Source organism: Aulonocara stuartgranti, assembly GCF_965226115.1.
Source record: "Aulonocara stuartgranti genome assembly, chromosome: 16".
In the NCBI taxonomy this organism is placed as follows: domain Eukaryota; kingdom Metazoa; phylum Chordata; class Actinopteri; order Cichliformes; family Cichlidae; genus Aulonocara; species Aulonocara stuartgranti.
In genome coordinates, this window is record NC_138952.1 from 24,122,141 (window position 1) to 24,147,690 (window position 25,550).

The window sequence follows — 25,550 nt, forward strand, 5'->3', positions numbered from 1 at the left end:
GTGGAAGGAAACCGTGACCTAGGACAAGCTGATGGCACAATATGTAAGTACAACTCCTCCGGTTTCATATGCAAAAAAATTTTTTGCGCTAGCTTACGTGGTTGCAGTGCTACCGGGATTTAAAAATAGTTACGCATAACAGAGCGTTCCCGCTCCGATCGGCTCTAAAGGGTTAAAAGCTAGAGATTTTAAATGAGAATAAGAAAGAAAAGTATGTCTTTGTGCCCCCTTTTCCCTGTTAATGCCCTATCGGCCCCCCTGGCTAAACTTTGCTAGATCCGCCCCTGCACAGTTACCAGCGTCAGCTACATAGAAAAAGATCCTGGAGTAGAAAGTAATATTAAATACATTCTAACAACAGCTGATCAAGCTTAAACGTGCTGCTGTTGTTCAGCCGCTGGTTTCCTCTTTCTGGCGCGAAGTGGGCCAAAAACAAACAAAAGAGATGGACTCAAGACAGAAAAGCCGATCAGCTGATCATTAAGCAGTTTCATGATTGAAGTAGCAGCAAGAAGAGGCAGTCGCTCCATATATCGCAAGCTTAACGCAGGAATGCTTTACAAACATTCAGAGATGGACTTACACACTTGCTTTACTTCTCTCGGGGTAACTTTGTCGGAGATGAAATGCCGGGTTGCTAGCGAAGCTCCAAATGCTATCCAGACCACCGACAGGTCCCGCATGCCACAGCCGCTCTATCACGTGATGCATACTGCTCCAACTTGCTAACGTTCTGAGGTGAGTTACGGCGCGTTGCAAGTTTTGTGAGGTGCTTTCGTGATATTTAATGGATCGGATTACATTTTTTATTTTTCTCCGATATCCGATCCAGTAATTTAGGTCAGTATGGATCGATACCATACGTAATATCGGATCGGTCCATCTCTAGTACAGACTAAGGGTAATTGCCTCTCTGTTATTTTACCCTTAACACAAGGGTTACGTTACATTAGGCATCATTATCCTTTAATCTCGCTTTAGTGTTAGTGCATTATGCATTATTCCTTGAATTAAATATTCAACATGAGATCATTTTTTGAATCAGCATATCTAGAAGACCTCTTACTGTGAATGCCTCAGTGTTTGCCACCCTAAAGATGTATCGCATGAGGATTATATTTTGTTTCTTTCTATACCACAAATTATTCAGCACCGCGAAAAAAGAGAAATGCTAGGAATGAAGGATAGTTCAAGTTTTTCATGCATGGACATAATGAAAATAATTGCACATAATAGACAATATGCTGCTCAAAAAAAAGGAATGGAACCGTTAAATCGCACATCAGTTGATGATGAATGAACTAATCGAGTAGAGAGTCTTTACATAGATACATTGTGTAATTCAAAAATCAAAATGGCATAACAACGGTCAGCGGAAAGCAAAATTATCAATCCTTCAAGCACAGGATTTAAAAATCACACTAAAAAAAACAAAGTTGAAAGTTGAAATCACAGGTTGATGTGATTTGTGTGTGTATCGCTCCCACATGCCTGTATGCACTCCCAGGAACTGGGCATGCTCCTAATGAGGCTGTGGATGGCTCCTGGGGGATCTCCTCCTAGACCAGGATCAGGGCAGGATCACTGATCTTTTGCACAGTTTGTGGAGCTACTTAGTAGCATCGAGTTGGGAACACATTTCAGATGTTCTCAGTTGGATTCAGGTCTGAGGACAATAAAGGACTGTCAGTGGTGTCAATGCCTTTGTTGCCTAGGAACTGTTTATACACTCTGGCTCCATGAGGTCGGTCATTGTCCTGCACCAGGAGGAACCCAGGCCCAATTCACCAGCATAAGGATTAAAAAAATGGGTCTGAGGATTTCATCCTGGTATCTAGCCAAGCACACTGGGATCTCTGTCACCCTGCAGGAATGTGCCTCCCAAGGACACCGCTGACCCACTGCCAAACCAGTCATGCTGGATGATGTTGCAAGCAGCATAACATCCAGCATGGTGTCGCCAGCATATTTCACACTTGTCACATGTACTCAATGTGAACCTGCTTTCATCTGTAAGGAGAACAGGGCACCAGTTGCAGAGCTGCCAGTTCTGGTGGTTAAATACAAGTTGAGCTGCTGGTGCTGGGCTTTGAGTGCAGGCCCCACTATTGGAAGAAGTGCTCTTATGCCACATTCTCACTGTTTTATTGGAAATAAGCACATAAGTAGTACGTTAAGCCCACTTGGGGTCACTTTGTAGGGCGCTGGTAATGTTGGTCCATCATACTAGAACTGCAAAATGGTCTGTGGCCACCACCAGCAAAACCATTCTCTTTTGGAAGGCTGTCTTGTTGCTTCTCCAGTGTACCTATTGTCACTTTTTTGTGTACCAAAACAGATGAAATGGATCAGCCAGCGAGATTGATGAATCTGTCCAGGTTTATTAATTGTTCTTAATTTTTTTCAGTATTATTTATTAACTCTGGACTTCCAACATTTTTGGAAAAGAGAGGGAAAAGAGAAAAGTTTTTTCCCTGTTTTAAATACATTACAGTGGATCTCTATTTTTTAAGAGCTCAAAATAATTAGAGTAGTAGTGAACATTTTTTCTACTTAGACATTACATATTCTAAGTGTAGATGATGAGTATTGCAGGTTAATATCATTCATATCAGATTGGGTTGCACAAGACGATCATGATATGAGAGCATTTGATGATGTGGGCCATTGGTGGTCCACTTATGGATGAGTGGCCACCACTCATGGTCAACAACTCTGTTTCTAACTGAAAAACAACAACATCAAGGGAGACCGGAAAGTGCAGTGGGTAGGATGCATACCACATGGACGCATATGCCCTGAGCAGTGGAGTCCCACCACATATGCCCTGAGCAGTGCAATCCCAGCCGGAGACCATTTGCTAAATGCCATTCCCCCGCTGCCACTCTTTCATTTTTTTGCCCTTTTTTCCTCCATCCCTGTTAAAGAAAAATAGCAGAAATGCCTGAAAATAACTTTAAAATCTTTAATTTTTAAAATTCACAACTAAGAAGAATGTATCCTTAAGGCAATCACTCTGACATTTTGACAGCTGTGGTTCACATCACTTAAAGGAAAGAACTGAGGCTCCATTTTAAAGTGCAAGAGGTTCTAGGTTCATCCTTGACTTCCAACACAAGTACATATGAAAAATGTTTTATCAAGTCCACCGACTGGTTTAAAATTGGGTAGGAAAATGATAACGCTTCCTAAAATTGTATCCAAACCTACACTGTCTTAGGCAGCTGCTTCCCCTAAAATATTAAGACTGATCACATGAATCATAAATCTGTCAATTCTTTAATAAATGATAAAGATGAAGGAGCTACAAGAGCTTCTTGAGCTAAAGTTTGTCACTTTTGTATTGCTTGACTTACAGTGAAAAACCTTGACCACATATTTTCCTTCTCTCACTCTCTCATTGCTCGGTGTACACAGTTATAAAACACTCCTACATTTTGACTCTCCTCGCATGGAGAGGTTTGGACGCTATCATGTAAAACACAATGCAAAACAGTTAATGATGCAGCAGAGAAAAATATTAATTACGCCCCCGTAAAATATACTGAAACTGTGCAGGATTCAAATTTTAATTTATGAACACAAATCTTAATCACTGTAAGTATTCAGTTCAATAATTATTACTACTCCTCTAATGAGAATCTACATTGTCTATTTTATTTCTGCTGTTTGTTGTATTTAACTGCACAGACTGATATTCATAGGATACTCTAGTCTAGTATGACTACTTAAAACACTTTCCCATTCACACACATTCATACAGAGCTTATATAAATACATATATAGACCCTCTATCTGTCACAAACAATCTGGGGTCTCTAATATACGATCTAATATATGATCAATCTCTATTATTATATCACAATCTAGTTTTAAATAGTCTTTAAAATACATATCCAGTCATGAAATAGGGGAATCTGGCACAAACATCAGACCAACAGATGGGATTTCTACACTTATACTATGGGATAGTCAACAGCTGCAACATGCTGACATGGGATCTCAAGGAAGAGACACTGTTCAACCTGAGACTTAGTATCTGTCTGCAATGAGGAATTTTTTATCCTTGTTTTCAACATTCAAATGTGGTAAAGAAAAATCTCAGGAAACTAGTTTGCACCAAGATCAAGATCTTAACCTCCTAAGACCCGAACTCTTCCACGACATGCATTTTTAATTTCTCTTTGATATTTGGTCATATTGGGGCCCGATGAATGTAAAAACAAAGAATTACCAGATTTTTTTTTTTATCTTATTTTTGTTTTTATGAAAAATCAGAGCCACACATGAGGATATTCGTTTAAAGTTTTGATAGAACAGTAGCAGTATAATGTCCTCGTAAGTGGATATCAGGCCCATGTAGAGCAAAATTCAGTATTTTGGTCTAAATAACCTAAAATGTGATGTCCACATATGTGGGCGCCAGGTCCTAGGAGGTTAAAGCAGATCAATGTGATGGTGAGAAAAAAAACAAATAAAAACAAACAAAACTGTGAAATCAAGCTCTAGATCCAACTTATCGGTGGCCTGATTGGTCTCCAAAAATATCTTAGTGTAAAAGGCCACTACAGGAAAAAGGGAAAATGGTAACAGAACACAGAAAGAAGAAAGAAATCAACAAAACCTGTTGCTTTGCTAAGACGTTTGGAGCCAAACTTGGAAAACAAAAGAAACTTCTCTAACCTGGACAAAGGGGATGCTTGATGTGCTGGAATCAGGCTCGATGAGCACTTTGTGGTCCCAGAGGAGCAGGTAGCACACGCACGTGAATGTCATTATTTTTGTGACAGCTTTTTTGCCAACGTTAAAATGAATGTTAATACTGGGAAAAGGGTTTATCGATATTCATTTCAAGTTATTTACGCTCATTTTAATAACCACACTTTTAGTATAAGTTCAGTCTGCGGCTCTGCAATGGCTGAAAACAAAAACAGGAGCGATTTAAAGCTTCCTGTTACGATTAAGGACTCAAGTACAGTAACAGTAACCTGTTGTTTGTTGTCCGTTTTAACCAGAATCTCCTTGTGCTCCTCTGCCAAAGAAGAAGAAAACACAGTACAGATATGAGCAGACTTCACAGAATCTACACAGGCTTTTTGCCAGCATGGACAGAGAAGCTGACCACATTGAGGAGCAAAGGGGAAATGAGGAGAGGGCTCGCAGAGAGGCAAGAGAGCATAAAAGCTATGAGAAGGGCACGCAAATGGCAATGCAGAAGGAAATACAGAAAGCTTAGAACAACTTCTACAGATTTATCTCAGCTTAATGTTACCTCACATCACAAAGGGACTGTACTGAAAAATACATTGTTTAATATATAAGAAATTGTGTATTTTACTGCATATTGTGTATAAAATTGGAGAGGCTTGGCGCACATATAAGCATACCCTCACAACGTTTTGCTGCTATGTGACTTTCCCGCTTAGCCACTACACGACAAAGGCACCAACTGTGTAGGTTTCCTCTGTGTGGACTCTGAACAAACTAGAAAGTAGTATAATAGGAACAACTATGTGTCCCTGAGGTCTGCAGCAGACCATGTGTGCCTTCACACAGACTGTCCTACCTTTAGCTGATGAGTGAATGATCCAGCATTTCTCAACACTTTGCTAAAACAGTATCTAGGAACAAAGCAAGTGTTTAGAAGAGAAGATTGATGCCCAGCACCTCACCTAAAAAGCAGAAGCATCACTTCTGGAGACTTTCTGTCAATCTTTTAAGTGCAGTATTTTGTTCACTCCTAAGCCACTAAAACACACAATGCAGTGTCTTTCAGCATTTATTACCTTGCTCTTCTAAAAGCAAACATGAGGAGACATCAGCAAGATTCTCCTACTGAGAACATCACAATAGAGCAATATGAAGTTTGGCCTTGGAACATATGGATCGTGACTCTGCTGCCGCAAAAGCAGGTCTGTCAAAGCTGTTATTAAGGAGCAGTTCTGTGACTGAATGATAGGAGAGATGCTGCGGCATTACTGCAGACATGATAAGGTTTTCAGTAAGCCCGCTGTGCATATTCCTGCGTGTCAGTCATTCCTGTGTATAAACACATGAGAACACAGCTGACAGACAACATTCACTTTCCTCTGCTCAAGAGAAGAGCAGAGAAGAGAAGAGAGGGTCAAATTTGGCGTGTTGTAGATCCACAGCCATGCATCACTGTACTTGGCTTCCTTACTTGGCCTTGAAAATGCTTTATATTTTATGCAAGACCAATAATACTAAATAATCTCCAGAAGCAGTATATATATATATATATATATATATATATATATATATATATATATATACACAATGAAATTACCTCCTCCTCTTTGGCATGGTGTTGTATAAAAAGAGTCCAGAGAGTGAACATGCAAACAAACTCTCAAGCACACAGAAACTACAACGTGTGACCTTCAGGTTTGATCATCTGCAATGCAGTGATTAGTTTTATTAATGTAGAAGGAGTCTGCATTGATAACAGTTCACATATTAAACAAGAAAACTATTTACGTCAGTCATACTACCAATCAGGATACTCATGTCAGTGCTGAGTTTACTTTACTATGTCCCATTAAAGAAACTGGTGTGGATTAAAGGAACTGCTCCATCCCTGACATTACCAATCCATTACAGGAAAAAGGCATACCTGTGGAATACTTGTGTCAGCCTCCATGCTTGGACTCACCATGCACTGCTTCACCCTTTAGTGCCTTGCGAACATGCTGCTCCACAATCTTAGCAAAAGATGTTGCCTCCATTGCTCCAAAGGCCAGCTAACTTGATTTTTTTTCTCACTGTATTTTAGCAATAAATGTCATAACATTTGAAATAAAGATGCATGCCTTGAACTGTTGCTCGGGTTCTCACACTCCTCCTGATGTCCTCCAGTGCTTGGCACAACCTTTTAACCCAGTCACATAAGCATGGCCACCTTCTCACACATATACACACGTGCATATATTGCCTGTCACCCACTCGTAAAGACCCTGCCAACATCTTCCCACCAGAACCTTCCAACATGCAGATAGCCATATCCCGCAGATAGCGCTGACACCTTCTTAGGTAACCAGAAATGCCTAGTGCCGTCATGTCATGGCTAAATGGTGTTGGTGACACAGTCTCTACTGCATGTGACAGAAAGCAAGACCTATCACTGAGTCACCAAACAAAAAATGTTCACGTCCACAGAAACAAAACAAAAGTTGTATGGCTGCCAAGCTTAGCTATATTTTCTTTGTGTGTTTCCACTTCTGCTATCTGACATACTGAATCTGAGTGCTTCCCTGTCTCTAGCCTAGTGTGTATAACAGAAAACAACTGGCCTTTCTGTGCAAAGAGCCGTGCACTCACCGCCACAAACAGGTTACTTAGTCACTGTCATCATCTCTCGCTCTCTCTCCCTTTCTTGCTTTGTGTCTGAATAAAGGACAACAGCCACAGGGGGGACCCACCTAAAGCTGTGGGAAGTGAACTCCGAGACAGGGATGTGAAAGAGGTGGAAATGACACCTAGAATAACAACTTCCATCATAGAAATGTTGGCAAACCTATGTAAGTGTCCAGAAAAAAGCTCTTATTTGCGATAAATATGATGGAAGCTTTGAAGCAAATGCCATTTTGTTTTGTTTTTTGTTTGTTTGTTTGCTTGCTTGTCTTTGATTTTGTGTGCTTGCTTACTTTTATTTGTATTTTTTATAGATTTGATTTTAAAAATTGCGGGGAAAGTGTTCAGAAGTGTAACATTGCTCCCAAACTATGTACACAAAAACAAATAGAGAGAGAGAGAGCTAGAGAGAGAGCAGAAGAGCAGGAGAGAGAAAGCAGCAGCAGTACAATACTGCCTACTGCACTGCAGCAAAAATCTACACAGCATACCACAGCCACCACACAACCTCCAGCACTGCCAGGAACAGACCCTTGTGCTGAGGGAGAGGAGTGATGGATGGATGAATGTGGAACGTACACGTGTGTGTGAAACTGGTAAAGACAAGAAGACTCAATGATAGAAGAGAAAGGAAAAATGACATTTTTGTTAGGTGCCTTTTCCAAAAGACTCAAAACCCAGGAGAACTTTTATATGCTTGTGAAAACATGCATGAAACCCAGCTAAACACTGCACACTAGAATTTCTAAGGACATCGTCTGAGTACAAAGAAATACAACAATGGATGATCGCCTAATTAGGCCAGCTTCATTTTAATCAAATTCCATGAACAAATTAAAGCCAGCAAGCCCAAACTCCTACTGTTAAAAAGCTCTATATCAACAAGAAGATAGAGAAAAGTCCCCTCAACCAGCTGGTCATGAGGCTCAGTTTCTCCGAAATGGGCACTGAGAACAACAGTTAATTATCCGGCATTGTGAACTGGAAAAAGCTTAGCCAAGTCAAACTTTTTAATATTTCCATTATAATAAATATCTCTTCAAACCGGAGTAGGCAACATGCTGAACCAAAAATTTATAACAACCTTTAAGTGTATTGTAATTCATTTGGTCAGAGAGGGAAAAAAAGACTCTTGCAACCCTGCTGGACTCTACTTGGAGGCTTTAGAAAGTCTAGCCAAGCAGGTACTTTCAGGCCAGATGAGATGATTACTGAGTAGTAAACAGTAAAGTGCCAAAAAGTCTTTGCTCGCAGCATGATTCAAACCATGGCAATTATTCCTTTATTAAAAAAACAGTAGTTTTCTTTGCTGTGGCCAGAATGCTGAAGAATTAAACAGGTGGTAATAAATCGCCTCCAGATGAAATCATTGCAACATTACACTATTTTGTTGGAAAATCGTGAAACCCTGGTCCATCAACGGACACAGTGAAAGAGCGAGAAATCATACAACATTGCACACCATGGACAAAGACTTCTCAGAATCTGGACAAACTGAATTCTGTCCAGAGAGAAAACTTTGAACAGCTATGACAAAACCTGCACTGAACTTTGAACAGACAATACAGAGAAGGCAGTTATCTGGGCACCACGAGACACCAGAAACGGCTGAAAAACTGAGTGACCACAATCTGGCTACTGAGCAAAACCTGGCAGAAGTAGAAGCACAGTGAAGCCTGAAAGGAATAGGTCCCTGAGTTGTCTACCAAAATAAACTGTAAGTATCAAGAATGACACACTCCAAAACAAAACTCTGTGTTTAGTCAGGGGGGGGGAAACTACCATAGCCATGGAAGAAGCAAAACACAGTATGTCAGAGCAGGTTACAGCCAGGAAGAAAACCAGCAAGAAAACATAAGCAGCTGACTCTTTTCATTGTTTTTAACACCAAGATCCATGTCATTTCTTAGTATGTTATAACTTTGCTCTATTCTGTCTGGCAATGTCCAACAACGGCATAAGCAAGAGTAGCCTACAGGCAGTAAACAGCTACAACATGTAGAAGATAGTCTGCAAAGCTGTCCGTAGGCTGTGCGTCGGACCAACACAGAACCATACTGGAGCCCTATCTAAGCTTCCACTGGGTGAGAGTGGACAGGTTATCACTTTATGGCAGGGCTAACACCAAGATACGCACCTATGGTCAAATTAGAATCACTAATTAACCTATCGTCTCTGTCATGTAGGTCAACAACCCCCCTGGCAATCCTGTGTCACTAGGGAAAAGTGTGCAAATCTTTAACCAGCTAGTATTTAATGGAGGTTGATGGCAGTTGCTAAGTAAAACTGGTCACAAAGGAGTTGCACCAAAAGCCTCTTTGTGATTTCTACCATAGTCTTGAATTGTCTACATGGTGGGTAGTGAGACGTCTGCAAACACTTGCAAAAAAAAAATAAATTGTGATGCACACCAGAAATGGAGAACATTCACTTTCAAAGTATTTGAACATTTCAAATTGTTTGTTGAGTAGTTTGTGTGAGTGTTTGCAGACATGTTGCAATCTTGTTTGCAAACTACAGGTGATCACAGCAATTTACTAGTAACCAAAGCGATCAAAAGAACATTTTCAGTGCAGCTTCACATACCTGTTTTCATCTAATGACTACCACTAACCTCCATCAACCATTTGCCATATAGTAAAGTAATACACATTTTACCCTAGTGACCTGTGGATGCCGGTATCTAGGCCTTTGTGTGACAGGGGGTTATCATGCATGCCTTTAGATGGCAAAGGAAATCAGAGTAACCAAAGAGAATCCACACAGGCATGCAGAACATGCAAACTCCACACAGAGGGGCCCGAGCCAGCGGATCATGACCTTCTTGCTGTGAGGTAACCACCACATCAGCTGCCTTATAAAGAGCTTTTCGCAATTACAAATTCACCGTACACTGAAAACACACTGTTGCAACAGAGATAATGACAGAGAGAGAGAGACGTAAGTGCATCCTGCTAAGTAAAGACCACAGTCAGATGATGGACAACAGTAATAAATGAGCTACAGGCCAGCGGTGAGTCATGAAATCATATCAGCAATCAATCATAATCAAATCAGTAAAATGTACTTTCAGCACAGGAAAGAAGCAGGCCCAGCTGAACTGGCTCTATGTTTCTCTCCAACAGTCCTCATTGCTGTAGCCCAGAACAACAGCGAGCCATCACTTAAGCCGTGTGCCTTTGGCGGTATGATTTGTAATAACACAAATAGTGGTTCAGTAACACAAACACACACCATGCACCTCAGCATGTTGAGTCTGGTGTTTTTGATAAAGGTTGAAGATGCTACATTTCTGTCATAAGAGCCACAGGGAACATGACCCAACCTTCTTGCTGTACAGCATCAGCAACATGCTAATATGACTGTATCCTTTCCCGCTCCTAGATGATGGCCTAGAAACAAAATTACTACTAATAAATGGACTCACTTCGCACAGCCTTTAACCCCTCAGCTGCTGGTGGTTTTCAGGAAAATAGGAAGGCATCATCAGATTATGTTAGCATATTACTAAAAATAAAAGTGAAGCCAAATCTTTTCTTATTGTACTCTTGTACCATTACCCCCGTTGTTTTGTTTTGATTCCCACAATTCAATGCAGCGTGTCTGTCAGCGAAGCGAACAGCAAACTGTGCCTGTTTGTTGTTTCTTGGATATATTTCATTTGCCTTAGTATTTTTTTCCCACATCTTTTATTTTGTATTTCAATCAAGTCCAATCAAGCATGAAGTAATTCTTCACGCCTGAATTATTCTAGCATCAGTATCCTTGTTCATCATTTAGGGAAAACCTTTCTGTCCCATCCCACTGAGGAAAATTTAGTCAGGATAACTCTGGAATGCCTGTATTCCTATTTGTGCACACAGAGTGATATCAACACAGACTCAAATCTTTGCAATTAATGACTCTTGGTCACTGTTCATGTTCCGTATGCTATTGTATCATTCATTCATTCATTCATCCATCAAAGACGTAATTTCCGAGTTTAGATTTAAGTGTATTTTTTAAGGGTTCAGTTTTTCATCATTTAAATTAATCAAAGCAAATTTATCCAATTTTACAGTGAAACGTGAGAGACAATTAGTCTAAACTGATCTGCTCTTTTTCTCGTGTGTTTTAATCAATAACCCTGTCTTTACAGCAGAGCTTTTTCCCCTCTGGTGACCATTTAGGACCTCTTATTTAGACAATCGTATCTTTGTAGATGGCTCCAAAATGTTGTGTTGACATATAAGACTGAAATTATAGCTCTCTGGGGTTCCTTTCGGGAAACATTACATACTCTCATTAAATACATCTCCACTGTAATCATGTCAGCTTTCACTCTAAAGACCAAATGTCAGTGGGTGAGTGAGTTATTTAAGAGTTCAGTTGGTGTGAGTGTCAATGAATACAGAGAAGCTCTTGTAATAGTGTTTAAAGACATGGAAATAACTCTTCATGGCACATGGACATGGTGCATTGGTTGTAAAAGGATTGAATCAGTGCAGATTATTCAGATGTTTTCACCTGTTGACTGCCCCGACTACATTATGCTGCCACAGGTATTGATGCAAATGCTGAGCTCGAAGACAAAAGCCCTCCACACACCTGTTAAAACTGTTCTTCTCCTCCTCCACTCCACATCGATTGTACCCAGAGTATTTCCAACACTTCACAATACATTTTTATAATGACGGCAAATTTCAAAAGTCATTTTGCATCCGTGTCAGCTCTGCTGTAAAACCGTTCAAACTTCTGATCCCACAAATCAATAATTTCATTGTCTAACTCTCAACTGCTCTCCATCTCTCTTTCTCACTATCAGTGCAGTGCATCATCACAGACAAAAAGCTCAGCAGCCTCGCGAAAGACAGATATCAGCCTATCACATGCCCAATAATCTGGGATCATGCAAGCAGCGAGTGTTGAGATGTGTCATGTACTTGAGAAAGGGACAGACCTTGCTTTCATTATTGTTAGAGCGGGTTTGTGGTCTCTCCAAACAAGTTCAGCTGTGAAATCTGTTATTATGAACGACCTCACTGGAAGATGGAGTAAAAAGCCAGCGTAGGGAGGGGTGAGATGCAGTATCATTTAGAAATAGGAGTAACAATGCCCCTATTGCTTCACTCTCATTTTTCTCCATTTCAAATCTGTGGTTTCACAAAGCTAAAGCAAATGATTGACACAGACGCCCCATATCCTGGCGGAAATGTAAGCAGGGAGCAGGTTTCCAAGTTTGTCTGACATACACTAGGGACATAACATAAATCTTAGTTCACATCCATGGCATCCTATTATACCAATGATTACAGCATGTATTTCAATGTTCTGGTATTCTTGAGAAAGCTATTTCAGGACTGCACGCGTCCTCTACAAAACCATTAAACACTGAGGCGAGAGAAACTGAAAAGTCCTTGAAATGAATCTTTCACACGGTAATCTTAAGATATGTAAACTTGAAGCTGTGTCTTTAAATTTCAAACAGGATCATTGTCAAATGTGATGGATGCTGAAAAGCATTTACAGTTTAAGGTTACCTCCAAAAGGTGCAGTGACAGGGCCAAGAAGCAGCCAGAAGCCCTTTATGTGTGTGCAGAGAGGTTTTCTTGCTCTACAAACATGCAGACGGGTCTTTCGTGTAGGATATTAAATTATACCACTCCATTAAAAAACAGAACCATTTTTCTTTTTTGTTTTTACACTGAATACATTAAACCCCTCATGGCGAATTTTCCAGTCAGCTCTTAGGCATCGTGATTAGACATGGCAGGCATCAGTAAAGACAGTATCTTTCTCAGGCTGCCAAAACAAAGCATACAAGAGCAAAGGTGCAAAATTCAGTGAACTAATCTAGCTTACCTCCGAAGCCACAGGCATATCTTTGACTAATTACATTAGTTTTTGGGTTAACCAGTTAAAAGCAGATGGGGAAGTCTAAGTACTACCTAGATTCATGCTTTAGTACCAGAAAAATGACATTTCTATATATTAGTATGGCTCATCAAGTAAAGACTTTGACATTTTTCCCATAAATATGCAGCTTTTAGTGTATTAGGAGGATATCTGTAACTGCCAAGTGAACACTCAAGGTTTCTTACAGTATTCAGGTTTTATCAAGCTCACTAGAGCAGACATTCATAAATCAGCAGGAGACAGGGTTTTCAATCAACGTGAAGCTTACATTAGCTTAATTAGCTCAAAAAATGTTACTCAAAGCAGACTTCCTGTAATTTTTAAATCGACTTCAGTTAAAAAGGCTCTTGTGTTAGGAAACTCAAAATCAGATGCTACCATCCTGATGCAAAAGAAAATTCTTTTACTCCAATTTTTCCTTTTGTGAGGTATTTTTTTTAACTCATGTTTTGAAATTGTGGGTTGATGTCATGCAATAGTGGGGGCTCGGTCACTCTGAGGAACTCATGGGTACCGCTTTGTCTTATTCTGGCTTCAGCAGCATCTAAGGCCTCAGGCACACTGGTCTAAAGACCTGTTAGTAAGAACCAGCAGTTGCAAAGAAAAAATATGTATTTCCCATCAAGTTAGCAAGTGGTTGCTGGAAGTTGGAGAATGTTGTTGGTGGAGATCACTGTCTGCCTCATCACTGTAACCTAAACATCTCAAAAGGGGCATTGCTTCACACTTTTCACTCACTCTCACTACCCCTCAGAGAGTAGTTTGCTAGTATTTTTAGACAGGTCAGAATCTGTCGATTTCATTGCAGCAACTGTCAGAAACCTCCAGCAACCACTTGCAACTGGTTGTGGAATTTACACATATATTCCATAGCAACCAGCAGTCGCCATGTGTCACAGACCAGTTCATAGGCCTGATTGAATTGGTCTTTAGCAACTGATTTCATAGCAACTGGCAGAGACCTGAACCAGCCACTCGCAACTGATCAGGGAACATGCATTTGTTGTTCATTAACAATGGTTTCCAGGTGGTCACTAACTGGTCTCTAGACCTGTTCAGTTTCCCCAGTGAAAACATTTTGTTTTCAGTCATTTTTCATTAATCAAAGTTTTCACCCAGTTTAGTATATCAATAAATTTACAGATGCAGCTTGCCAAGCAACAACAATAAGACGGCAATACCAAGATGCTCGGTTTGAGGTTTTAAAATAATAGATGAAGTCATGCAACCTTTGCAGGCAATATCATCTAACAAAGTGAGCACAGTGTCTTTTTTTGTTTGGAAAGTGCCATTTGTAATCCATATATGGTACTGTCATGACTCATCATAAAGTAATTATACTCTAATTTCATTTAATGGGTCTCTTGTGATTGATACTATCCGGTTGTTCAGTCTGACGTCACTAGCCGTGTCTGGACCTAAACTCCACTGCAGGTCCATATATCAAACGATCACTATGGCATTACTGAGAGTTGAAAAACTGTCTAAAGTCTTTCATCTTTAATAAAATGATCAGCGTTCTGCTCTACCAGGTGTAACAATTGAGTTTAACATCCAGGCATCCAAGAAAACGGAATTTATGACATTTAACGGAGTTAGAAGTTAGCAGGGAGTTAGCTCGCTAGCTTCTATCTAAATACAATATAGCATGTCCTGACTGCGGGGTTTTGGAAACAAATTAAAACGTACAGCTCTGCTATCACTTCCAGCATAAATGAAGACAGGAAACTAAACAGCAGTGAGGTTTGTAGGGTTACTGAAGTTGGGCTAGCTGGTATATAATGATGTGCTACGTGACCGCTAGCGACACAGCTATGTTAGCATAATATAAACAAGCTAACTTTTTTTCCACTCGATAAAAGTTAACGTGAGTGTTCTCGGTGGTCAGGAACAAATATAATCGCATGGCAGGATGCTGTAAAAGGACCAAACTTCAGCCAGGAGAACAACTGAGATAATCCATCCACAATACGAGGTTAGTCATTCATATACTGCTGCATGGGCTGGGCTGTAGTTACATCCTAAGGTTTTAAAAACTGAGCTTAAATAAATGATTAGCGGTAATAAAAGCCGAGGGAGATCAACAGTGATCACTGACTGTTTTAGGAGCTTTTTGAGATTAAATAGAAGAAAATACATAACATTAAACATGTTAACAACACAAAAGCCATATTAAACGCAGACTACTTTAGGCCCGGAAGTAGGATTCGTCACGTCATCACTTAACAATCGGATTGCCGGCCTATGTTATTACTGATAACCTAAACAGAAATTTCAATGACTTCAAGGGACTCAAAAATGAACTGATTGAAAATAAAGAAGTTCATAAAACTGACAACTGAGGAACAATTTCTTACACTCTCTAAAGTTATTTCTTCAAATCTGACAAGTCCACGTCAGTACACATGCACAACTGACAATTTCACCACTCTGTATCATAAATACCTCAAAAGAGTGACAGTGTAGTTTCTGTCAGAAAGTGTGGGAAAAGGAATTGGGAAATGATTGTGAGCATTTGTTTCCAGTCGTCTTTTCTTGTTGTCATTGTGTTGGTTATGCTTATTTATATTGCATGTTGACAGCCTAATAAAAAAAATGCAGAACACTTCATCACAAAGCTGTCTAATTTTGCTTAACTGACATCATCCATGGTAATCAAACTGTAATTCACATTTAGCCACATATTCCTCACAGCAACATTTCACACCACAGGTAGCTAACTGTATCTATGACTCAGATTACAAAGCAATCAACTAATCGTCACTTCTCGCTCGCATTTTACCTGCAACCCATCCTGAGGATATTTATTTGGCATTTAAATATTCATTGTGCTTTATACAGTTGACTCTCTTGACTCTTGGGATGTTTATTTGAAAATGAAAGAAGCACTAGACCGTTTACAAAAGACAGATATAACCTTTTAAAGCAGATTTATTCAAAAAGGGCAATATTACCTCTAATGGCTTAAAATGCAAGGTACAGAAAGCAAAGCCTAATACTATTAGCTAGACACAAAACCATCTCATGCTTTGCCTATATTAAAAAAAAGGAGTAATAATTTCATTGTGATATTATCTAATCTAAAAATGAGTGTGAGATATTTAACAGACATTAGCTGATTAGCTGACAGACAATGGATCATTTTTGTCAACTTAAATTTAAAGATCAGGCAGGTAAGGTCAAACACAAGATCTAAAATGCTACTGCTATCCTCACTTTGCTCATATATTTGTATCTCTGGGTTGATCTCCACTAATTCCTCGAGGAAATATCCATCTTTCTAGCTGGTAGTTTGCTAGCTAGTTAGCTAGTTGCTAACGACTAGATTTCTTTGTTTGCTGTTTAGTGGTGAGGAGGTATTTTTTGTAATATAATGCTAGGAAAATGCTGCATTTTTATAGCATGCCCCTTAGAAGATTTTTTTTTTAAATTTACAATACAACGAAAGGAAACCTGTGATATTGGAAAAATAAGCAGGACGGCATCAGCAAATACTCATTTATTTTCCCAACATAAATTACATTTAATTAATTTCTTTTTATACCATATTATTCTTGGCTTTTCCATGTTGTCCTTGCAGTGGCACACCCTATACACTGCCACTTTGCAATAACACAACTTACAGTGGATGGTGGACTATAGGAGGAAAGTGACAAATCGCCAGGGTTGCACCGCATTTGAATTCAATGAACTCTGTAGAATGACCCATTCTCTTTACAAATATTTGTAAAGCCAGTCTGGATGGCTAGGTTCTTGCTTTTATACACCTGTAACAATGAAACTGAAAACACATGATTTGAAAGATTAAGAATTGTGCCTCAGTCGTTTTTTTCCATAGTGTATCTATGAGTGTATTACTATAAGCAATACTTTCACAGGATATTTGATATTTGATCCATCCTTAAAAACAGTATATGCTTTAAGTTGAGCGCTGAATAAAGTGGTTTAGCAGATCCCTCCCTGTATGGAACTCCAAAGTGTTCAAAATTAAATAAATAAATAGGTCAAGATGAAATAAATAACTATGTGAATAAATAAGACACAGATATGTAATGTGAGAATGATATTGTGAAATAATGGAACACATTTTGAAAAAAATGCTCATTATTGTGAAATATATTGCATTCTGCTATATAAATTAACTTATTATTGTGAAATATTATTTCATGGTCATTATTTTTCACAATAACAGAGATTATTCCTGAGGCATTTTATTTATTTCCAGCCGTTTTTAGTCCAAAATGACCTTTTTTCAAAGTCAGTCTTTATTTCAAAATCCCGTTTTTCCCGATGGTCTATTTATTTCATAATGCGACTTTTCAGCAGAATGACTTTGTCTGTCAATCAATGTAAGTGGGCTGGACCTTTGCACCTATTGGCTTATCGTTTGCCATCGACTAGTTTTCCTGGATACCGGCTCCGCGGACGGCTACTGCAGCTAGCAACAGCGTGCTAGGTCAAAAGTCACGGAGGATGGCGGACTGGTGTGAACTTCAGCCAGTTCTGCTGATTTAAGCAAATCAGATAGAGAGGGATCATTTACCTGTAGATACTGTTTTGAGTCGTTTAGATGTTTCTGAAATGCTTGGGATGATAATTGCTCTTCAAGATGTTCGCATCGATGACAGCATTGTCAAAGGTTTAAGATCAATTCAGCACCGTGTTCGTTTGGAATACGCCGAGGAAGAACAGTCTTCAAATGTTGGCCGTCCACGTCTAGAAATCCCGGTGCAGCACTCAGGACTTTAGTGCTGTCCGGGATAACCGTCGGGGTAATTGCCGATACATTTTCTGTGTCTCCGAGCACAATTAGGAGGAAAATGACGGAGGATGGTCTAAGGTAAGTTTATGCTGTAATTGAGCACCTGTGATTCTGTACACAGCATTGTTTAGGTGTTGACCTTAATTATGACGTTTGACAATGAATTATTATCGCTTACTTTTTTTTGTTACTGTCTAAACTAAGTGGGGCAGCTACGGCTAAAGCTATCGGCGCCATCTCGGCGTTGAGACACGTTTAGCAGTGTTAGCTGTTAGTGTGTTAACTCGGAGACTGGGGTCAGTGGAGCCTGTAGGAACCTTTTACACAGAGAGTAGACCCACCAGCTTTCCACAGTCTACTTACTTATCACATCTTGTTAGACAGCAGGGTCATTAGTGCTTTAAATAGTACATAGTTGAATGTTTCATTGCTGTTTGCAGTTGATTGTTCTCTGATAACGCATAACAAGGTTGATGTTAAATAGCGAGTTTATTGAAATGGTTTTGTCTATTTCAGCAGCATTATAGATATACTTTCTCTGGTGTCTTCGGTAAAGCTAAAACAAGAATACATTTACATCCTTGGTTCTTTCAGCATTAATTGGAAAACTTTGAGATTTGCTGTGCGCCTCCCAAGCCATTCTCTTTTATCCCACCTGTCAGGTATAGATGGCAATACTTTAAACAAAGTTAAATTTGTTATACCTGAAGAGAACCAATCCTGACCTAGAATGGGTGAATGAATAATTAGTTGGTAGCCAATGCCTAAGCAACTCACATAGGCCCTGGCAGACTCAATAAGTCCATCTAGGAACAGCTGCAGGAAACACCTCTTCAGTTTAGATTTAAAACATGTGCATGCTCTTTCAGGTTGATGAGGATTATGGTGTGGACTGGACAGGACAACATAATCGCTGCCCATCAAATGAGATCACCATTCCTGAGATTCAGCTCCCAGATGCACTGAATGAACAAGACCCTGCTGTGCTACCAATACTTCAAAATCACTTGTAGAAAGACATTATTACATTTAATCAGTTTCTATGTCAGGAGGATTTTTTTTTTTTTTTTAAATTTCTACAGCTTTGTAGCTAATACTGACTCAAAACAGCATAACCAATTTCATTTTCAACAAAACAGTGAGTGGCTATAAAACAGGATTTGTTTTATACAGCTGTCACTTTAATGATATTCATTTCTTGGTTGGATATACAGTACATGTCAACTCTGAGCAGATTTAATACAATGAACACAGTAGTGTAACATCTTAATTCAAATAATTTTTTCTAGAAATTTTTTTTGTATCAGTAGCGAGTATAAACAAAACATATTGTGTAATTTATAATGTACAGTGAACAACTGATTTTGATATCTGAACTCTTCATCAGTTTATATTAAAAAAGCCATAAATGCACACCTGTACTCTGTATTTTTCACTGTCAAGTGTATTAAAAAGAACTAGAACTCACTAGATTGTCTGTTTCTTTGAACACCGAGTACAGTAATGTGATGCAAGAAAGAAGAAATGGTCTAATTTTACCATGTGGTTATGGAATCAATCGTAAACCAGACCAAAACCTGAGTCAGTAGAGTTGAGACACACCTGAATGTCCATTAGAAATGACTCATAGGTACAGTAGTGTGCAGGAAGACGTAGTACTTCAAAACCGGTGGAAGACTTTGGAAGATTGCTGTTGACCACTTCCACAGTCATTTCTCGGCAAGACTTCCCATCCTGTCCAAAACTTGATGAGGGCTTTTTGTTGTGCACAAGATGCTGCAACAGAAGATTGTTTTAAACTATAATGACATCCTATATTCATTATTTTGAATCTTTTATGGAGAAATACCATAAAGATGACCACTTACATACAGGGCACCAGACATTTTTGCCCCACTCAAATTGCTGTTGTAGCTTTTATAGATATTTTTATGTTAACAAAGCTAAAAGTAGTCTACATACAATTCTAGTGCAACTGATAATGCCACCACTCTTATGTATTGCATGGAGCAAATAACAAAAAATTATACTATAGCGTAGAGCTGGGCGATAGAACGATAACGATATGTATTGCGAAATAACTTTTTCTCAATAGAAAAATTAAACTATTGCGATAGACCTCACCGCTCTTGTCCTTTTTATAAAAAAATAAATAAAAATAAATATCGTGATATGAAAAAATCTCATATCGCCCAGCTCTACTATAGTGTACTTTGTTAATGACCCAAGATCACTGGACTGTATGTAATTTACCAAAGTATAATCAGAGAAAACCAATGGCAAAATACCTATCGCAGCAGACTTACCATTTTCAATGAAGGACCGAAGGTAACCTGCCACTCTGCATTTATCCTCGAGAGCATTCCTCTTCTTCCTCATCTTCATCTTCTGTGGCAGGCCACAGTCATTTTATAGCTTTACTTATCTTGTAGTCTTAAGAGCATCAGCAACATTAGGTGTATTTTTATTAAATGTAACCCAGCTGTTCAACTAACCCACACATACAAAACAGTATATTGGTGTTTTGTGTCAACAATTAATGTTCATCCTTCATAAATTAACCAAATAGCTTTACTATTCAGATGTTAAAAGATGTGACCTGACCTTACCTCACAACAGGGAGCAGTCTCTGATTCCCTTGGTAAGAAAGGAGGAATGATGTCTGATCTTTCTGTCAGAAGCGGCCATACCATGGTTTCCTTAAGCCCTTTCCTCAGCTGCTTGACTTGACGACTTGTTTGTGTTATGACCTACAATGGTGAGACCAAACCAAAACTGAAGTTGGAGTCTGTAAAGTGACACACACTTTAAATGTTAAATATTTAAAGAACATCCACTGTACTAGTAAAAGCATTTTCAAATTATACCCACTTACAAAATCACTACGTTGAACTAAAATTGCTTTCTTTTCTTTCACATAGATTACTTGTCTTCCATATTAGCACAGAAGATAAGCCACTTTAAAACAGTCATGAATAACTATTACCTACAACAATGTAAATAGTAATACAGACATTAACCCAGAAGACAATTATTTTCTCTTACCTAATTTATAGAATTCTTTGCTATGATAAAAAACAGTATTAAAAAAAATCTGTGACTAAACTGATTAAAAAGCTCATTTTTGCCAGACAGACAGACTAACCAAGCAATAATAACATATCGTTACTTACCCTGAACAGCGTTTCGTGGAGTGGAGCTAGCTGTGATAGCGTTAGCATTTGCTAACGTTAACACTGTGCGGTTGTGATGAGAACTTGGACCAGGGACCACTTCATCTCCAGTACACTGCTGCAATACGCAGACTGAGGTGAAGACGTTCAATCTAAGCGGTTAGCAAGTTCTCTGAGTAACTCAGAAACGGACTTGTTTCCTGCAGCCATGCCCTTCACAAGAATTGATACACCTGTAACGTTATTCGCGCCCAGTGTTTTGCATTTGTCGGTGCCTTAAGTTTATTTTGAGCTGCATACTGCCGCCAGCTGCATAGGAGACGCATTGCACCATTAAACCTAAATCGACAATTCATGTGCTATTACTTATGTCTGAGTAAAGGAGCAACCAATCACACAACTGGCTCCGCCCTGTCTTTCTTGATTGACAGACAAAGTCATTCTGCTGAAAAGTCGCATTATGAAATAAATAGACCATCGGGAAAAACGGGATTTTGAAATAAAGACTGACTTTGAAAAAAGGTCATTTTGGAATATAAACGGCTGGAAATAAATAAAATGCCTCAGGAATAATCTCTGTTATTGTGGAAAAATAATGACCATGAAATAATATTTCACAATAATAAGAACATTTATATAGCAGAATGTAATATATTTCACAATAATGAGCATTGTTTTCAAAATGTGTTCCATTATTTCACAATATCATTCTCACATTACATATCTGTGTCTTATTTATTCACATAGTTATTTATTTCATCTTGACCTATTTATTTATTTAATTTTGAACACTTTGGAGTTCCATATCCCTGAGCTTGGTTCTGTTGGAGGTTTCTTCCTCTCAAAAGGAGTTTTTCCTTACCACTGTTGCCAAATGCTTGCTTATAGGGGGTTGTCTGATTGTTGAGGTTTTCTCTAAAAAAATAAAGTGCTTTGAGTCAACTGTTGTTGTGAATCGGAGCTATATAAATAGAATAGAATAGAATTTAATACAAATTCACACTAATACACTATTAATTAGATGTAAATGGTAAACATGATATATTTTATTTCATTCATTTTATTTTTTTTCCTTACAGACATTAACATGAAGCTAACACTTCTCTTCTTGTTGTGCTTCTGTCTTTGTCTGTATAGAAACACCATATTTAGATTTATATATTTGCCCACTCATGAGATTTCTCTGTAAACTTGATTGCACGCAGAGGGAGGTAGAATAGTAGCCAGGAACTTGATTCTTATCACCTCTTCAGGTCACATTCTTGAAAACCAAGAGAGACGGAGCCCAAATTAATTCACAGGGGAAACTGATCGTGCCATTGCCCAAGCAGATGAAAGTGAAAAAAATCTGTCGTGTTGATCTTTGACATATTAACTGCAGCAACACCTAATTTCACGTCTCTTTCTAAATGACAACAAAGCATGACAATAATCACAGAGTTCTGTCATGAGAAGAAAAACAGTCCTTGACCAAGAATCTCCAAGAATCCAAATGGTTTTATCAAATAAAAACAAAACACGTTTATCCCTTCTGTGCATATTCACTTCCATTCTAAGGACATGTATGCTCTTGAGATATTTTTAGAAACAAAGGTTTCATCAATGTGACTCACAGTTTAAAAGATTTAGTAAATGCTGTCAGTTTAAAAGTGTGAAGGTTACTCGAAAAGCGATACATATTTAACTGTAAATCCTGTTTTTTTACATCTTTGCTGTGATCTTTCAGGGTGTGTGTGTGTAACTACTGCAGTTTAGCCATTTACAAACTTACTGAAATGTTTCTGTCTGAAACCTAGCAACGTGGAACGGTAGTTGGAGGAAGTTATTTTTAGCCAGCCCTGCTATTACTCTAATTGTAGGAGTCTGTCTTTGAATCTTGCCCGTCCCCTTTAATTACACTGCATTTTCCTAGTTACCACAAATTAAACTAGCGCAAGTACGTAAGACAAATGGAACAAGTATCTTTTAACTGTACAAATAATTATCGACCCTCTTTTTAAATTCTCAAAAAAATGTGATTTTTGGGGGGAAACAGTACATTTTTTTCGATAAATTGCTCTGAGATAAGAACTGCATGCAAAAGAGACACCAACACCAGAAACTGACACCAAACGAACAGCAGGACAGTAACAACAACAGTGTATAGTTGCATTTGTATGGGTTTCACAGACAGACTCATAAACTTACTGTAACATGACAGACAATACATTCACAGGAAATCCACTTTATCATTCAAGATGCTGATACAGAGGTAGCGCTTGATCTTAAAAGGTATTAAAGGCCTACTCACAATGCTGTCAGGTAGAATTTATTGGCACATAAATGTAAAGTAAACTTGCAAAGTCCTGCTTTACATATTGCTAGTGGCTCCATGGTGTAGTGGTTTACACATTTTCCTAACAGGCAGAAGATCCCTGCTTCCATACTCAAGGAGAAACAATCCTTTTGGAGTTTTGTCAGGAAGGGCATCTGGTGTAAAATCTGTAAAAATCAAACGTGCGTAGCCACGTTTTGTGAATAAAGAAGCTTTTTTTATTTTCAAATAAATTGCTCCTAGCATCCAAAGAATTGCCTTTTGTTTAATTACAGTGACACTTATTTGGTTTTTATTATTTTAGGTAATGTGAGACGCAGTAAATTGAAATTCACAGTGGTTTATAAGCCTCTACATTAAAATATCTCACATTCCCTCAGTTCATGAACGTTTATCAGTTCGAAGCACCTCTACAAGGTTGTAGTCTTCTAATAGTCAGCGTGGTTGGCTCATAAATATAATCTTAGATCATAGAAAAGAACCAGGAGAAATTATTTTGTTATAGTAATTCGATTTTAAATTAAATGAGTCTTAGGTCCAGCTTTCTGACTATGTCACAGATAACAGAGAAAAGTTTCACTTCACATGCTATGAGCCAACATCACCTGGAGGCCTGGGTGTCATGTGACCTCACCTGTAGTGTCACTCTGCTGTCAGTGAGCCACTGTGCCACTTTGAAGAAGCCACCCACTGACTTCACACACCCAGAGCAATTCTGCTCTTTCAACAACCCGCCTATTTACCGTCTACCTTTCAATCATTTCAGCCCAAGATATGTCAAAGAGCGCCACTCGCATATCTGCCTTTATTGATTGTCGCAGTTCATATGACATAACTTTTCCCTCTACACTACAAATACCCTCATTAAATGGTTTATTGTGTGCATCATTCAGTGACACTCAAACTTTTATAATGACATCTGTGTGGGCATTTATAGAGCCGTCACTGCCACTTAAGCCTCAGGGTTAAACGTCCTATATCTACGTCCTTTCCACTAAGCTGCTTCATCACTTTTAATTTACTTAATGAAGTACACTCACTCAAAGACATGTACACGTACTGTTACACAAGAGTGAACATTGAGAGTAGATCCACAGTAGCAGTTGTACCAGACCACCAACCCTAAGGACAAGCCACCACATGAAACAACAATCTTGCTGGAAAACAGAGGCACAACTGGAAGAACGTTAACAGGTCACTGAGTATAAAATCTTGGTGACTTTACCCGAAGGCAGTTTTGCAAAAAGGCTAAAAGTGGACGCGTAGCTTTACATGATGGCAAACTGCCATATCCAACAAGGAAGTGACTCATCCTGTTGTGTTATGGAGCTTTAACCCAACCCTTCACTTGCATCAGAATGCAGAACCGCACTATGTTTTATCATAACCTGATCTGGACCACTGTGAAGAGAGGAGATGCTTTAGAGAACCAGGCACTGGATTCCTCTCATCTTCTTTCAACACTAAAGAATGTGGTCTACTTCAAGAAATACTCCATATGTATCCATGCACATCAGTACAGCTGACCAAAGAATACAAAGCCACTGACCTATAGGCTTAGGGGCAATTTAATTTGATAATGTGAAGGAAAATGAGGATGCACACAGAACTCAAAGATTTTTTAAAAGGGAAGACCCTATGTGAATGGGCTCACAACCAGTTAGTACATAATTACAAGGGCCTAAAGACAAGTTCTCCACACATGTAACTTTGTGCTATCACACACCCAGTGACAGAAAATAAATGTTGCCTTTAATAGGGAACTATTAACCCACGCTAGAATAAAATCAAGTGCCATCCATACTCTGCTTTAAACCTCTCCAGATGAATTGGTCCTGTACAGTCACTAAGCCTGTGTGTGTGTGTGTGTGTGTGTGTGTGTGTGTGTGTGTGTGTGTGTGTGTGTGTGTGTAAAGAGAAACTGAATACAATCCGTGAATTATAAGACTGGTGTTTATACGGTAACAAAACTGCAGCTATAGTGATACAGTCTGTTTGGTTTGGTCTTTCTTGGTTCTCTCAATTCTGCTGTGTT

General features: G+C 38.9%; 2 protein-coding genes across 7 annotated transcripts in view; both read right to left on the reverse strand.

Annotated features, from left to right (window-relative positions):
• The window catches only part of fgf14 (fibroblast growth factor 14), a gene marked incomplete at its 5' end in the record, with an annotated part of 327,598 nt that overhangs the window by 89,465 nt on the left and 212,583 nt on the right, over positions 1 to 25,550 (reverse strand). The window contains one exon of one of the 6 annotated variants that reach the window (XM_082508320.1): positions 588 to 711. The exons of 4 other annotated variants lie outside the window; for them this stretch is intronic. In XM_082508320.1, coding sequence (XP_082364446.1) covers positions 588 to 711 — 124 coding nt within the window. Of the gene's footprint in view, positions 1 to 583; positions 712 to 25,550 lie in introns of those variants that run through there. One more of the 6 variants, XM_082508321.1, reaches the window with a different exon arrangement.
• Positions 19,288 to 21,610, reverse strand: LOC309690198 (uncharacterized protein). The gene is made up of 4 exons (XM_082507124.1): positions 21,202 to 21,610; positions 20,638 to 20,778; positions 20,335 to 20,416; positions 19,288 to 19,804 (listed from the first exon to the last, which is right to left on the reverse strand). Exons 1-4 carry the CDS (start codon positions 21,247 to 21,249, stop codon positions 19,689 to 19,691), a joined length of 387 nt encoding a protein of 128 aa, XP_082363250.1. The 5' UTR covers positions 21,250 to 21,610; the 3' UTR covers positions 19,288 to 19,688.